This window comes from Peromyscus maniculatus, chromosome 14 (assembly GCF_049852395.1).
Source record: "Peromyscus maniculatus bairdii isolate BWxNUB_F1_BW_parent chromosome 14, HU_Pman_BW_mat_3.1, whole genome shotgun sequence".
NCBI classification, from domain to species: domain Eukaryota; kingdom Metazoa; phylum Chordata; class Mammalia; order Rodentia; family Cricetidae; genus Peromyscus; species Peromyscus maniculatus.
This window is the reverse complement of record NC_134865.1, coordinates 54,736,648-54,752,673: the sequence shown is the minus strand read 5'-3', so window position 1 is coordinate 54,752,673 and position 16,026 is coordinate 54,736,648. Positions and strand designations below refer to the sequence as shown.

The window sequence follows — 16,026 nt, the reverse complement described above, 5'->3', positions numbered from 1 at the left end:
CAGTCCAAAGAAGCACAAGCCCCTCCTGTGGTCTCTGGTCCTCCCTGGGCTCATGGTCTTGGGTTCTGTAAGAATGCAGGCCGAACAAGCCATGAGGAGCAAGACAGTAAGCAGCACCCCTCCATGGCCTCTGCATCAGCTCCTGTCTCCAGGTTCCTGCTGACTTCCCTCAGCATAAACTGTGTCCTGAGAGTTTTAAGATAAAATCAACCCTTTCATTCCCAAGTTACACTTCGTCATGGTGTTTGTCACAGCAATAGAACCCAGACTAAGTCATCACTTAAGTAATTAGCCACAAATAGTACTTCTACCTTCTCATGTCAGCTTTCTGAACTCTTACAAGCTTTTAGCCTCTGCTGCAGATTCGAGTCAACATGGAATCAGAACACATTCCACTATTTTATCATGTGGAATACTCTGAAAGGAAAGGACTCAAATGACTTCACCTGTGAAAGCCTCTGGGTTGTCTTCAGAAGAAGAAAAGGGGGCCGGCAGGAGAAAGTGAGCCCTTTAAACAATGACTTCCCAGGTTCATCTTTCAAAACAGGAGCCAAACCATGAATTACACTAACACTCTCCCCGGGAAGAGCCAATTTTCGAGTGAGTAAAACAAAGAATTTATTCAGAGATGTCTTGGAGGCTTTTCCTTCTCAAAGATAATGATAGCAGGAGGAGTCCAGATAGGGTGGAGTGGCTATGGGTGAGGAGCCCTTTACTGGGATAAACAGCAAGGTACGGGACATAAATCGTCAGTAACCAATGAAGGATTTGAGAGAGACCACTTTTGTGTGTGTGTGCTTTTATAAACCGTTTCTGTGGGGTACTTTAGGATCCCAGGACAGCTAAATGATGATGTTATACAAACTCAAAGCTGAACTATAATGCAGGACTCCACAGAGAAGCCTCCATTTTCAAGTGCTCCCGAAGTAGATTGATGACTACGAACACTGGCCATGGCACCCTGTCCTTGCAGAAGGCTCTGTCACAGGAACACTTCTACCCACCACAAACAACACCCCAGCTCCGAAGGCTTCCACAGAAACATCAGGGATGCGAGCATTATGAGCAGTGTGAGAAGAAAATAGCCATGAATGGGAAGAAAAGAAACTTCTAGCAAGTAGCTGACAGAACCACCTCCAAGGCATTCATCATCTGCAGAACAATGACTTGAAACTTTAGATCCAATTGTTATTTACATCTGAGAGAACCTGATGCAGCTTAATACAAGGCTGAGGCTCCAGCCTGAGGTGGGTAAAGGCCATGGCTGCTCACCAAGGCAGAGTCGCTTTTTGTGGGGGTCTACTATGACTTTCAGTCTGATTAGACCTGGTTCCTCACATTCCAGAACCTCCATCCTTGTCCCTTTGCTTGTCTGCATCAGTGTTAAGTCACTGTCTTAGCTCTTCCCATGTGTTTTCCTCTACCTCCCTACTCACAGGAAATCTACTGCACTATTTGAGTTTTGCAGGGATCGGAATGAAAAAGGCCCCCAAAGGCCAATAGGGAGTGGCGCTATTAGGAAGAATGGCCTTGTTGGAGGAAGTGTGTCACTGGGGGGTGGGCTTTGAGGTTTCTGAAGCTCAAGCCAGACTCAGTGTAGCTTTCTCTTCCTGCTGCCTGCTGATCCAGATGTAGAACCCTGGGCTACATGTCTGCCTGCATGCCACCATCCTTTCCACCATGACAATAACAGACTAAACCCCTGAATTGTAATCCAGCCTCAATTAAATGTTTTCCTTTATAATGGTTGCTGTGGTCAGGGTGTCTCTTCACAGTAATAGGATCCTAACTAAGACGAATTTTTCCTCTCAAAGTTCTTTTCAAATAAAACGACAGAAACAAAGATATCCAACCAAAACCTTGCACACTATTACTTCTATCTTATAAGTTGCCTCAAACAATGAAAACCTTTGAAAATAATACAGTCATTGTCACCTCAAGGATCTAAGTGATCTAAGTTTTAATCCAACTGGCCACTACATAGAGGGTGATGATTTCTGAGATAATCACACAGAAATTAAAGAGCAAAGCACATACAAATCCCACTGAGGTGGCTGGATCCTCTGCTGGGAAAGCTCCCATGCTGTGGAAGACCCTCAAGGGCATTTCAGTAACACTTACGAATTTAGTGTAATTTCAACTTGGGGCTCAGAGCAAAGTGGCCTTGGAGAGGGCACTCACCTCCTTTCCAGTGGGCGCCCATCACTGGAAATGCTTCTAGGGATGTTGGCAGCTCTTTCTGGAGGGGGCATTTTCCCATCTCCCTTCCCAGTATTCAGCCGTGACGTCATGGGACTCTGCATCTGGGATGGAACCTGGGGTGAATGAGCACCCTTGCTGGCATTCCGCTGCCATTTGTTATTATTCCTGAAGGGAAACTTGAACTCATAGGAAACACCATCATTCATCTTGTACTCCATCACTGGCATGCGGTAGGTTTCTGAGCAGCTCCTGTTAAGAGGAAAGACCAGGAAAAAACAAACAAAACAATGAATACTGTCTTATCATGTTGGTGAAGACACACTGATTATCATTAACATTCTAGAAACCTGCTATGGAATGTTGTTCTGTATGCTGTGAATGTGTGTTGCTCTGATTGGTTGATAAATGAAGCTGTTTGGCCAATGGTGAGGAAAAATAAGGTTAGGCGGGACATTCCAACTAGAGAGAGAGGAAGAGAAAGACAGAGCAGAGGAGATGCTGCTAGTTGTCGCCAGGAGAAGCAAGATGTAAAGTACCAGTAAGGCACAAGCCACGTGGCAAAATATAGAGTTATAGAAAATGGGTTAATTTAAGATGTAAGAGCTAGTTAGCGAGAAGCCTGAGCCATTAGTTTAAATGTTTATACTATCGTTTAAAAATAATATAAGCCTCTGTGTGTTTATTTGGGTCTGAGCAGCTGCGGGCCCAGGTGGTACTGGAGAAAACTTCCAGCTACAGAAACCTCTTTTAATCTTTGGGCCTTGCAATTCTCCTTTTCCAACCTAGGACCCCAGAAGAATCACACAGGCATTTTCCTTTACTCAGTGCCAAGTATGGCATCTGAGAATGAGGAGTCCATAAACACCCGGAGCCCAGGTCTGCTGGGAACATGGAGAACTGAGGAGGAAAGGCAGCTGGAAGGACCCCAGAGCAGGCAGCTCAGGGCAGACAACAAGCAGCTCTGCCAACTGCGCTGGGAACTGCAACTGGGGACCAAAGGGAGGGCAACTCCAAGTGAGGGGGGATCCCAAGGGCCAAGAAATTAAGTCGGAAAAGATCCCAAACCTAACCAGAGAACCAAATTTAGCTTAGGAGGGAGAAAACCAATTACAGAAATGCAGCAATTATTAAATCCCTCAGGAAGACCAAGACAATCTGAAACCAGACTTCATTTCTTTCCAAAGGAAGGCATCTCCCTTCCTGAGTGACATCAACGGCCATAGACACACTTCCTGCCACTTCTGCTCTACCTGAAACCTCAGTCCGCAGGAAGCAGGGAACCCACGCTCCATTCTTCATATCTAAGCAATGAGAGGAGATTCTGTCTGTCATTAACCAGGCAGACAAAATCTATCCCTACTGCAATATTAACCCATGCACCAGAATTCACTGTTGAATAGAATGATTTCCTTTTATACAGAGACCGCAAGGACTGGGAAACAGGAGGGAAGACTTGGAAGGGAGGGTGAACAGAGCAGCTGTGAAGAGTCACTCATGAGGAACTTTGGAGATACTGTAGCCCAAGGCAAGTGGGGTGAGCTGCATGGGTGAGGCACAGTTGGAAGTTGAATTTTAGAAAGGAAAACAAAATTGGTGCAACTGATTTAAGATGCTTTGTTTTACCCAAAATTGTATCATTTTAACATATAGTTAACACTGAAAAAGTACTGAGGTATTTTATGTTCTTCTGAATCTCATGTAGTTTGCAGGAAACCAAACTGCAGCCACCTGCCATTTCCTAACTGCCTTCATGGCAAGGGAACACCTCACTGGCTTTCTGGTCTCTTACCTGTTTCTGCAAACTCTAAGAATGACAGATGGAGTCAAGGGTGGGCAGTACTCTGAAGGACAAAGCTAATGGCTGGCTTTAATGCCATGTGTAAGTAGTCATAAAAAGCTTTCTGTGGTCTCCTCCAGTAAAATGTGGTGGTGACTGTAACTATAAGACAGAATACAGGAAGCAGGATGGAAGCTAATTTAGCCAAACTACAGCAACTCCATGACGAAGGTAATATACTGCACTACCCTAGGGTTATGGAGCACAGAGGCCCAGACAGCTTTGCACAGCCACAAGGAGGCAGAAGAGGTCTTAATGCACAGAATCAGTGTACCTGTGGCTCATCTTACTCTAGTTCCTAACTAGAGAACAGCACTCTAATTCCCAAATCTCCTCACCCACAATGAATCACATCTCACTCAAAGCACAGCCTATGACAAAAAGGAGCAGCATCTTTTGTAAACCCTATGGGAACTGTCAGCAGGCATTACTGTCTCAGGGCTAAATGTGACCAAAGGGGCCAACTGAAACTTAATTTTAAAAAGCCTAATGTTTGTGAACAGCTTGGTCCCTAGAAGCTGTGACTTTGGCTCCAAAGAAACAGGCAACTCCTTTCAATGGGAGCTCATTTAGAGGATGAGATTTGGAGCAGACAAGTTCTAGCTCAAAGGCAGCATGCTCTCACTTTCAAAGCAAGAAAACACTTTGCAACCCATTCCTATTTAAAAGATAATTTGATTCTCAAATCTCCCACAAGAAAAATAATAGTATTAAAGATAATTGGGTCTTTTTATGTAACTGTCTTAGCTCTTGAATGGCCCCTGACTGCAGAGCAGCACCCTGCAGAATCAAGCTGCACCCCCGGAACACCTCATCTAACCCGCGAGCCAGCTACTCTTTATCAAGTGGACGAGCTCGAGTCTCAGAGGTCACAGACACTGGAGATGTGACGGAGGTGAGGCGCATCTTCACCAGTGGGAGTGGGGATGGATGAAGACACTCAGGAAGGGTCTCTGACGGGACCTCCGAACTGCTCTCACTGTGCGGTCCTCCTGGCTATCTGGTTTCTCTGTGGGCAGCACCCACACCTCCCATTCATCTCACCATTTTATTAAAAGATGAAGGAGCCATAAGGACACTGAGGAAATGAAACAAAACCCTGAAGGCACATAGTAGGAGCTCAGAAATTTGGCTTTGCTTTCTGTCCCTTCTCTTAAACAAACTGTAGTTTGGAAGCAGTTCATGGAGAGGTCTGCCTGTTTTCTAATAAAGAAAGGGTCCTTAATTTTATATTTGTTGCTTAAACATAACTTCCATTTTCTAAAAGCTGCCCTTCACAATGAATGTGCTCACACTTAAGGTCTACCTGACATATGGTCACTGCATGGCTGCTGCTGATGCTTTCAAGGTCCTTGCGACCACGAGAACCAAAGAGCGGTGGGTAGCGAGCTTTCAGGAGGACTGTCCTACCTTACCTACAGCCCTAACAAGAAGGCTGATGAAGTAGAGAGACTGCTCAGAGAACAGAGGGATTAGTTGCTAGGAAAACAGCAGTGGGAGTGAGAAGCGCGGAGGAGAAGAGAGAAGCCAGCAAGGTGTTAGTGCTTCACGGTTCCCTTGGAAGCCACTTCTGCAGAAGTGAGCAGTTCTGCAGGCCTCCGACGGCATCTGCACAGCGCACAATCTCCCACCTGCACAGAGGGGTGGTGAGGGCTACGGCTTAGCACTTAGCCTTCACCCGGCTTCCTGGCTCAGCAGCTGACAACAAGTGTGGGCAGCAGAGTGAGCTTCAGGAGGATGGGGGTGGGGGTCCACTGGAAGACAGATGTGGCTCCTCCACTCGGGTGTGTGGGAGTCGCCTGCACTGATTTCAGAACGCGCTGTCCCATCTGGCCCAACTCTGCCTTTACAGATATCACGGTGGTAGCTTCAAAGAGGCCAGTGGGAAACGTGACACCACTAACCAGGAACTGCACACATTTACCAGAACATCTACGACTTACACCAACATACAGGGCAAGGGTCAGTGCCAACCTACAGAGCAGCGTTTATACCCTGGATCCTGATGCCAGAGGAGCTTGAGAAGTCCCTTGGTGACTTTTTTGGGTAAGACTACCATTTCTTTGTTTGTTTATGTACTGTGGGGTATGTCACTGTGCATGTTTGTCAAGGTGGGATCTCTTTCCACCATGTGGGACCCAGAGATCAACCTGAGGTCATCAGACTCGGTGGGAAGTGACTGGACTCACTGAGCCATCATACTAAGCCATTTGGTTTCTTAAAACCATGAATAATGGTCACAGGTTTGCCAAAAGAGTTAAATGCATTAATTCATGTCCCAGTGTTGTCGTGCCCCCCCCCCGCCCCCCCCCCCCAAGGCCTGGAACACTGAAGTAAAAATTCAGCCAATGATATTTCCGGACACTCCAAGGATGATAAGCCCAGTCTAGAGGAGCACTGCCAGGACACCATCCCTCACCACAGGCCCATCTCCCTAGTAACGGTTACTCAGTTTCAGTGCAGTGAGGCAGCTCCATTATCTCCACCCTCCTCACATCCACTGTTTCCTCTCAGTTCCCCAATCAAACCTGGAGCCTAGATAAAAGAGTAGAACCAGCATGTCCGAAAATCAGGGGGCCTGGTTTCCTGCTTACACACACTATCTCCTGTTTAGGGAGATCAAAGGACAGCAGAGCAGTGTAGGGCATTTAGAGAATGTTCTAGATAAGAGCCAACTGCCCTCTGAGTCTCCACGTGTCCGGCTGTAACAGCTCAGCAGAATGTTTAACATACATGACAGGGGACTTGGAGAATTCAGAAAGACGGACAGGGTTCAGCAGTCTGTGCTATCCAGAACAGGGAATGTATGTAGGACGATTTCAGAGCCACCCCGCCCCCCTTGCTGAACTAACAAGTTTTGCAGATACATACTTTGTTTTCTTGGGAAATTCAGACAGCTAGGAGACAGTGCTTCTTAACTGTTCAGACCAAAGGACTCCGTTGTAAGTTGATACAGGCACACAATCCCCTAGCTGCCTACCTGTTAAGTGGCATAAAGAAAGGCTATTCTGAGCAAGGAGCGGGCTTGGCAGGGTGGAGCAGGCAGGCGCTCCCGGGCAGGTCCTCCCTCTAGAAGGCTGCAGACAAGCCGCTAAAGCATCAAGTGGAGGGCTGATTCATCCGAAGCCCGTTCCTGGCCCCACAGAAGCTGCTAGGAAAGAGCCTGGAAGTTGAGCTCAGCTCTCTAGGTCCAGACTGGAGGGCTTAAAACAACAGCTGAACTTTGGACAGCAATGGGGTAAATGGGAGTGAGGACAGTGTGATCGCCGTGGACATGCAAGAAAAAATTCTGACAGGCAGAGATGTGATAAGCTCAGTGTTTACTGACTGCCGGTGCGAGATGCTGAAGACAGGTGCTACAGACATTTTGTCTGCAGCAGCAACTTTCTTAGCCCAGAGATGCCCATCCTAGACTGGCACTAGCTAGTCACTCTAGCTGCTACTGCCACTTGCTGAATCGGAGCGGGGTCCTGTGTTAGATTTCCATGTAGAAACGGTCAGCCTCACAAGAGGTCAACTTCTCTCTGGCTACCCTGCCTATCAAGAGATGTTCTATATGGCACAGCGACCCTGACCTCAGGTGGCAACTCAGACCTACCTCCGTGGGGTGCAGTCGTCATGGGGAGGGATGATGACAACTTTCACTGTGACGGATGTTCTCAAGAGATCGATCATCTGCTCATGGCTCAGGGTGGCCACTGCCACCTTGCAGATCTCCACCAGGCGGCTGCCCTGCCTCAGACCTGCTTGCCAGGCATAGCCATAGGGCTCTACGTCTGCCACGATGCCCTCATAGTTGACATGGAAGCCAAGCTGTCCTAGCCCATTTCTTCGCAGAGTCATTTCCACCGATTCACAACCTTTTGAAACAAACTAGACAGGAAATGAGAGGGACTGGAGTTAAGTGCTGTAGACTCAGAACTGGTAAATGCTGCCTTGGGTTATTCTTGAACACCCTCGAGGCAGCCGAAGGGTGGGCTAGCTATTCTCCTTCACTAGTCTCTAGTCAGCAGGAGAAATCAACACACTGGCTGCCTCTGAAGGGCTCAATGGCTTTTCTAAAGTTACAGGGAAACCTCGGAGAGACTCACAGAGAGCTGGCAGCAAAGAGAGCCTATACTCTGAATTCAACTATTCATATAAAAAAAAAATATCTCAGGCAGCAGATACGCAAACAGCTTTCTCCTGACTACAGCGACACCAGTCACCAGCAGTGAGATCTGGTCACGTGAGGTGAGTTCCCTTCATAAACCCCCAGCCAATGTGTCCCCTCTCCCGGGGCTGCTACTTTTTTCAGCAAATGATGACGCATGAGCGTCAGATAAACAGTGCTGCTTCACACATCATCAAAGGACTGCCAGAGCAGCCAATAATGCCAACACAAGGTTCCATGCCCTGGCTTTCCTGTCCCGGAAATGTCTGGAATGAGAATTGAAACAGAAGAAGAAAAGTCTCACCTGCAGCCTTTTGACAATTTCTTTAATATCTTCACTGCTAATGAAGCTCTCCACTGAAACACACTCTCCCCGCTCATAGAAGATTTTGAGGCTGGTGTCGCTGGATGTCCACCCTATCACATCTCTGCAGGAACAATTGAAAGCCACGCTCTTTGTTTCCTGCTCGATGAGGACGATGAACTCGTTGGAGATGCCAAGGAGGCAGTCAAATTCCATGGCCTTGTTGTAGTCTTTGGCCCGGACTGCCCACACAATGGCCCCCATGCTGCTGAGCTCAGCTCCTGGATAAGGCTTGGACTTTTCCTTCTTCTTGGAGGCCAGAGAAATGAACGGGAACTTGCCGGAAGGGTCGATAGGTGTGTTGGTGACATTCTTTTCTGCCAAATCTTTCAGGTATTCCTGGCGGGTCCTTGTTGCCATGGCCCGGAACTTTTCTGATTTATGAGCAGCATTTTCTGCATTAATCACTTTGGCCAAAAGGAAGTCCCTGAACACATTTGACTTGGGGAAAGTGACCCCTTTAGGGATGGGAGGTCCAAAAGAAGGCACATCTCTGGACCTGGTGACGGCCACACTGACAGACAAAGCAGAGAACAAAGGATGAGATGGTATCAGTATGTCTGTCTTCTATTACAACAAGGGGATAAAATGTGCTGTGACGAAGGCTGGGAGACGTAGCTCCGTAGAAAAACACCAGTCTAGCATGTACATGCAAGGCCCTGGGTTTGATCCCCAGTACTAAGGAAAAGGGAGAAGCATATGCTAAAGGCAAAACAATCACTCATTTTGTGCAAGAAAGAACACAAATTTCTGCTTAACGAGTCAACTTTTTTCATTCAGGTTTTAGAGAATGTAAGTCCAGTCCCGTGTCGCGCCCCCCCCCCCCCCCCCCCGCCTCCCCAGGCAGATGCTTTCTATCTAAAAGCTTAGGAGATAAAACTTCACTTCTTTAGCAGATAGGAAACTAACCACACATCATGGGGGCGGGGTGGGGGTGGGGGCTTACTGTAATGTTCCAAATAAGAGAATAAAAGCTCTTTTAAATACCTACAGACTATTTCCAGTGGAAGCTGTGATAATCACACAACCTTTCAGACAGAAATTGTCAGAACACAAATGTGTCCTCCACTTCAGATAGGATGCCTTCAGGCAAGACACAGTTCATCAGGGAAATGTCAGAAGATATATGACATGAGAAATGAGTGATTTCTCATTTCTATTTCTAATAATACAGCAAATCTATCTGTTGGCTATGTGTGAGGCATCATGAGACCAGATTAAAAGCATAACTTTAAAATAAAACCATCAATAGTAAAGATTTTTGGAGAATTGCCACAGTACTTGAAAATCCTGTTTTTCAGCTGAGCTATTCTTTGGTCCGAATGTTCTACTTTTGGTCTGTGATTCTTTAAGAAACACATTTCCCTTTCTCTGTTACTTTAAGTCAGACTGAGCTTAGAAAGCTTGTTCCCATCATTCCTTTTGTATACACAGAGCTAAAAATTAGGATCATGAAAAATGGCCATAAACGTCTGTGCTGATCTAGTTTTATTCTCAAAAAGAAAAATATTAGAAGTTTCCTAAAACAACAGAAGTTGGGTAGAAATAGAGGGGCTGTATGTCTTTTATCAGTTTTCAATATCATATATGATATCCTCAGCCAAGCTTGACAAGACTAAAAATGAAGATCCCACTTTCCACGTGATTTAAAAGTGAGTCAGCCATGAAACTGTGCACTGTAAAACGTTTTATCAGAATTCTCAAGGGAAAGGATACACCCCAAGAGTGTGCTTCCAAAGTAAACTGAAGAACTCTACCTCATATTTTCTTGACTTTAAAGTCTTGTCAGGTCACACCTATAACTCCAGCAATTGGGGGCTGAGGCAAGAGAGGGGACTGCTCTGAGTCTGAGGCTATCCTGGGATACACAGAGAGTTTCCTAACAGCCTACAGCACGAGACTCTGTCTCACCTCCCCTAATGGGGTAGGGGAGTCTCACTCTCCGGTATTCAGCTACTGTTAGAAAATTTTCTGTATCTTATAGAAATGGGACAGATAAATGTACAAATGAGCATCCCATACTTAGACATTATACTTCGGTGAAATGGAAAAGCCACAAGGCCGGGAGACACCTCGGACAGGATCTATGTTTTTCACAAGCTTATCTTTAACAAACAGACTACCAGTCTCACTTCATGACAGAGAGAAGTGTCAGCCAATACCCGTGTTCTAAATGCAGAAGTGAAGCCTCAGACTCCCCTGTGCATGCATTAGGGCCTAATTACACCCCACCACCACAAAGGCAATTGTTCTTGTCAATGTGAACTGTCTGCCTTGAATGCTGACAGCTGTGTGATTTTAATTCGATCGTGTTAGCTCCCCCCCCCCCCAAGCTGAGCAGAAAATGCTGAAATCCAGATTTGTTAGATTTTCTACAAGGAATCCTGTGAGGATCCAGAAATGTTTAATATCTTTCATTTTAAAATTGGCAATTTCTGTTCCTGCTAATTTCATCAGAGCATTATTCTTCCTCAGGAAACAGCTGTGCTTTTATTTTAACTGAGGAGAGGCACACAGCAGGGGTGTGATCGTGAGCACGTCTACTTGCCCCCGAGCCTACAAGAGTACATAGATCTATTTATTAAGTGACAGAACTTCAGACAAACACACACTGGCAACCTACCAATAATTAGGAGCTTCTAGAACGAACTGTGAGGGAGAGAACTGAGTCTTTACCATGTAATTATCTGTGATTCACCACAGATGGGAGTAAGTGATATAGGCAGTAATCAGGTCTGCAACATTAGAAACAGAGTCCTCAGGAAGGCGGCGGGGAGGATGGTAGCCGGGGTGCGTGTGTGCATGCGTGGTGTGTGCGTGTGCTGCCTTTCCAACAGTTTTGTCTCAGATGCACTAACTTTCATGGTCCTGCAGGTTAAGAGGCTCACCGACACAGACGCCATGCCACAGGCGCTTAATTCACTACAGTAAGGCCTCGTTTAAGCTAATTAGAACACACAGCCTCGTTTCAAAGAGAAGTCTGTCTAGAACTTCTAAATACAAGTACCTGAGACGACATAGAAATGGTTCTTCTTTGAAGGTGGATTCCCCAGGGTCTCGTGTCGGCCACACTCACCTTCCAGCGCTGTGTGCTGGCAATGACCCACCCACTTTAAGCCCGCTCACCTGCCAGCATGGAGAAATGGGACCAGCGACCCAGGTGGGTTAGAGGACAAGCTGAGCTTAGAGACTGAAGCAGTCGGAAGGTCAGCACTGAAGGGGACTTTACAGAGGTCACTGGCCCTCGAACTTCCATAAAATCATGAGCTGCACCACAAACTTGACTTCAACTTTTAAATTTTTTAAATCTACGGATATACTCTCCACAGTCCTTGAAAACAACAGGGAGACCCAGAACATGCCCAGTGTTTATCTCTAGGTACAGTGGCTACAAACCCTTCACTTTGTGGAACACCACGATGGGAAGTGCCAGGGCTCCTACATGGGGAGCCTCGGGTTCAGATGTGCCCAGTCCAAGAACCACACCACATACACACAACCCCAAAAATGACACCAAAGTGGCACTAAGAACCCCCCCCCCCCCCGCCCCCCCCAGTCACAAAGATACAAATCTCTCTTTTTTTTTTTTTTTGGTTTTTCGAGACAGGGTTTCTCTGCGTAGCTTTGCGCCTTTCCTGGAGCTCACTTGGTAGCCCAGGCTGGCCTCGAACTCACAGGGATCCACCTGGCTCTGCCTCCCGAGTGCTGGGATTAAAGGCGTGCGCCACCACCGCCCGGCTTTTTTTTTTTTTTTGGTTACAAATCTCTTAAAAGGGGTCGACGTTCCTGAGGAACATGCGCTTTGCCAGGAAGCACAAGAAAGGCCTGAGGAAGATGCAGACCAGCAATGTGAAGGCAGTGAGTGCGCGTGCAGAAGCCATCAAGGCCCCTGTGAAGCCCAAGGTGGTTAAGCCCAAGACACCAAGGGACCCCGGCCACACATTCAGACCCTTTGCTTCCATGGCTCACCCCAAGCTCGGGAAGTAGATTAGAAGCTACATGACCAAAGGTGACAGACCTTGGCAACGAAGGCCCAAGGTTCAAACCAAGACAGAGGCCTCAGTTCCAGCTCAGGTTCCCAAAGGCGCCTGAAGGTCCCACAGAAAAGGTTCCTGTCTGCCAATGTGAAGACAGATGGACTGGCATGTGACACACCTACATACTATTTGCAGATGATCAGTGCCCTATGCTGATTACAAACACACTTGGGGCAAGATCTGAGGACACTGCTCAGGGTGCAGTGTAGAGTGTGTGCACAGCATGGGCCGGGCTCCGGGCTCAGTCCTCAGGACTGCAGGAGCAGCAGAAGAAAAGAAGGTAACGCAGAACCACCCAGAGGTAGAGCAGTTCCTTCTCTGAGCTAGAGCCGAAAAGAACAATGCTGGAGGGACTCTGCAAGCAGCAGAGCTGGGCCCAGGACATGAACACACTCACGTACAGCCTATCTGTCCAGGAGCTGTGGGATTCCGACAGTGCTCACTTCCCCAGTAATGTTCACGGAGCTCCAACATGCTAAGGCTCCTTCCTGGCTACTCTTGAGGGTTAAGGGTGAAATGCAAGTCTGGGTTGAGTTCTGTGCTAGAGATAGCAGGGTGCCAGGGGCCAGACTCAGTAAAGGCTCTGTAGCTCCAGTGAGGCCCAGGATGCCTTTCCAGAGGAAACCAAAGACATCAGAGGGGTGTGTGTGTGTGTGTGTGTGTGTGTGTGTGTGTGTGTGTGTGTGTGTAGAATATGGTCTCAATAAGATACATTCCACACATTCCAATTAATTAATTATTTGGGAGGGACAATATTGGAGATTGATCCTGGGGCCTTATGAATGCTACCCTGAAATTAATTAATCTTTACTAATTTTTCATTCTGTAGAGTCCTGTCTCCTCCTATGCTTTTCTTTCTTGCAATGCATCTTCTGAAGAAACTGGGCTGTTGGTTGCTCAGAGAGTGAGTCCTGTCGAGTATACACCTGCTCCCTGGTCCCACATTTCCTTTAAAGTGCCTTGAGGAAAAGGCTTGACCACAGTCAAATTTCATCTGAGAAAGGGACAGGGTGAGTGGAGCTCTGCCATCATGAGGCACACATTTGTCTCTTTTTTTGGTGTTTGTGGCCTTTGATGGCCAATGCTAGATCCACCGACTCATTACTGGAAATGGTGAAGCCCCACGGTGCCCTCAAATGAGATGACCCCAGGCCACTATGCTTACTGAATCTGTACCTGTGATGTGAACAGCTTTTCTATACCTCCGCTAATGATAATCACATACTGATAGTTTCCAGTGCAGTTTTACTTTAACGAAGCTCCTTCGTCTTTTCGATTTGTCACTTCTAATGTGGTCTATCAGCTGGAACCAGGAAATTCAGCTCCCTGTAATGATACACCTAACAACCGAGGTTGGCGGGCACTCTGATGGGCCACAGGGTAAACTTCAGTACACACCCTCTGGGTCCATAGTAGGACATTTTCTTTGTTCTCTCTGGTACATACATGGCAGGTTCGGGACTTAAGGAACAGATATAGCAGACTGCAGCCTTTAAACCTCTTCATATAAATTACCTCCCATGGACACACTGAGGTAACTACTCCCCGGGGTTATTCCCTACTCCCATGGACACACTGAGGTAACTACTCCCCGGGGTTATTCCCTACTCCCATGGACACACTGAGGTAACTACTTCCCAGGGTTATTCCCTACTCCCATGGTTCCTGTCTTTATGCTGCACCCCCCCCCCCTCCTGAACTGGCTCCTCTTCTTCCTGCTCAGTTCCATACATCTGTGTTTTAAAACACACACCATGCTAAATCCTGTTTTCTTGGTTAAATGCCCTTGTAATTTATCCTTAAACTGACCCTGTTCTCCAAATCATTACAGCAAGACGCTTGGTAAAATAAAGGTTCCAAGTTCTAGATGTCAGATACCCAACAGGCATCAACAAAACAAAACAAAACAACCAAGGAGTGTTTCTAATGGAAAAGCTGGGTCGAGGACTGCGTGGCTGTGGCGCTGTGGCTGGAACCCAGGGCCTTATGTTTGACAGACAAATGTCCTACCACTGAGCTACAGCTCTGCCTAAGTGGTTTTAATGCTCAAAGGAAATGAGAGCTGGGATCTAGCTCAGTGCTAGAACACTTGCCTGTCATGCATAAATCCCTGGGTTCCTTCCTAACCTCTGGAGAAAAAGCACCTGAATTAGTTTAAATGAACAACAGGGCTGGAAGTCAATCCCCAGTAGTCTGAGGGGGCTGCTGGAGTATGGGGAACCTCACAAGGACCACGGGCCACTGTACAATCAACACAACCTTTCCACTCTGCTCAGGATACATTAACCGTCGTGAGAACATAAGCTCCCTCTGCCCTCTTCACCAGCACTGAAGACTGGAAGAGCAGAGCCACCTGGTTGCCTTCAGCCTCCAGACACCTCAGCATCCCATACAACCCAGAAAACATGCCGACTCTACATGAGAGGGCCCAGAACAATCCCATGTCTTAAGTTTACAGTAGAAAAAGGAGGTTACTAAGGACTAAGGAAATCTCTGACTTCTTTTGGTGAGATTAGAAACTGACATGTTTTCCTGGGTTTACAAATGGCTCAATATTCACACTGATGAACAATGTATTAGGCCTTCAGCCATGGCTGGCAACTAGGAAGTTCCAAGTACGCCCACGTCATGTCATGAACAAAGATGTCCTATTCTCAGCACAGACCCCATGAGCATCACATGGCTGGGTTAAAAAGATGGGTTCCCAGGAGCTGGAGAGATGGCTCAGTGTTTAAGAGCACTGGCTCCTCGAGAGGACCCACATTCGGTTCCCAGCACCCAATGGCAGTTTACAGCCATCCATAACTCCAGCGTCAGGGGTCCAATGCCCTCTTCCGGCCTCTACTGGCACTGGGCACACATGTGGTGCACAGGTATAAATGTCATCCAAACATTCATTCACAAAGACTTAAAACTGAATTAAAAAAGAAACAACGGGCTCCTGATGCAAGAATTTCAAAGAGTGACAGAGAGAAAACCGCCATTTTCAGTATTTTTTGTTTCTCTGTGTGAGATGTAAAGAAAGGAAACGGCTGAGGGCAGCCATGACACACCCGTCCTCCTGGTGCTGTCCATCAGTGTCAAGAGTAGCTACTGAGCACCTGAAACAGGGCTCAGATGAATGAAGAACATTAAATCAGATTAAAATTTAGTGAAGAGAAAACGTGAAAACTGAGCCAGACGGTGGCGCACGCCTTTAATCCCAGCACTTGGGAAGCAGAGGCAGGTGGATCTCTGTGAGTTCAAGACCAGCCTGGTCTACAGAGTGAGTTCCTGGACAGTCAGAGCTACACAGACAAATCCTGTCTTCCTGTTTTGGAGGAAAAAAAAAATTCAAACTGTTCATTCAGACTGAACTTTTACAAAATGTTCTGGAACAATCTGGGCAATTTTTCAATTGTAAGTATTATGAATTCCTAAAGATGATCAAGTC

The 16,026-nt window shown here is 46.9% G+C and overlaps 1 protein-coding gene across 18 annotated transcripts in view; it reads right to left on the bottom strand.

Annotated features, from left to right (window-relative positions):
- Positions 1 to 16,026, bottom strand: part of Sipa1l1 (signal induced proliferation associated 1 like 1) — a 309,410-nt gene that overhangs the window by 48,862 nt on the left and 244,522 nt on the right. For all 18 annotated transcript variants that reach the window (XM_076550988.1, XM_006973074.4, XM_076550983.1 and 15 more), the window contains 3 exons: positions 8,497 to 9,070; positions 7,638 to 7,912; positions 2,182 to 2,451 (listed from right to left, as the gene is read on the bottom strand). In XM_076550988.1, coding sequence (XP_076407103.1) covers positions 2,182 to 2,451; positions 7,638 to 7,912; positions 8,497 to 9,070 — 1,119 coding nt within the window. The remainder of the gene's footprint in view (positions 1 to 2,181; positions 2,452 to 7,637; positions 7,913 to 8,496; positions 9,071 to 16,026) is intronic.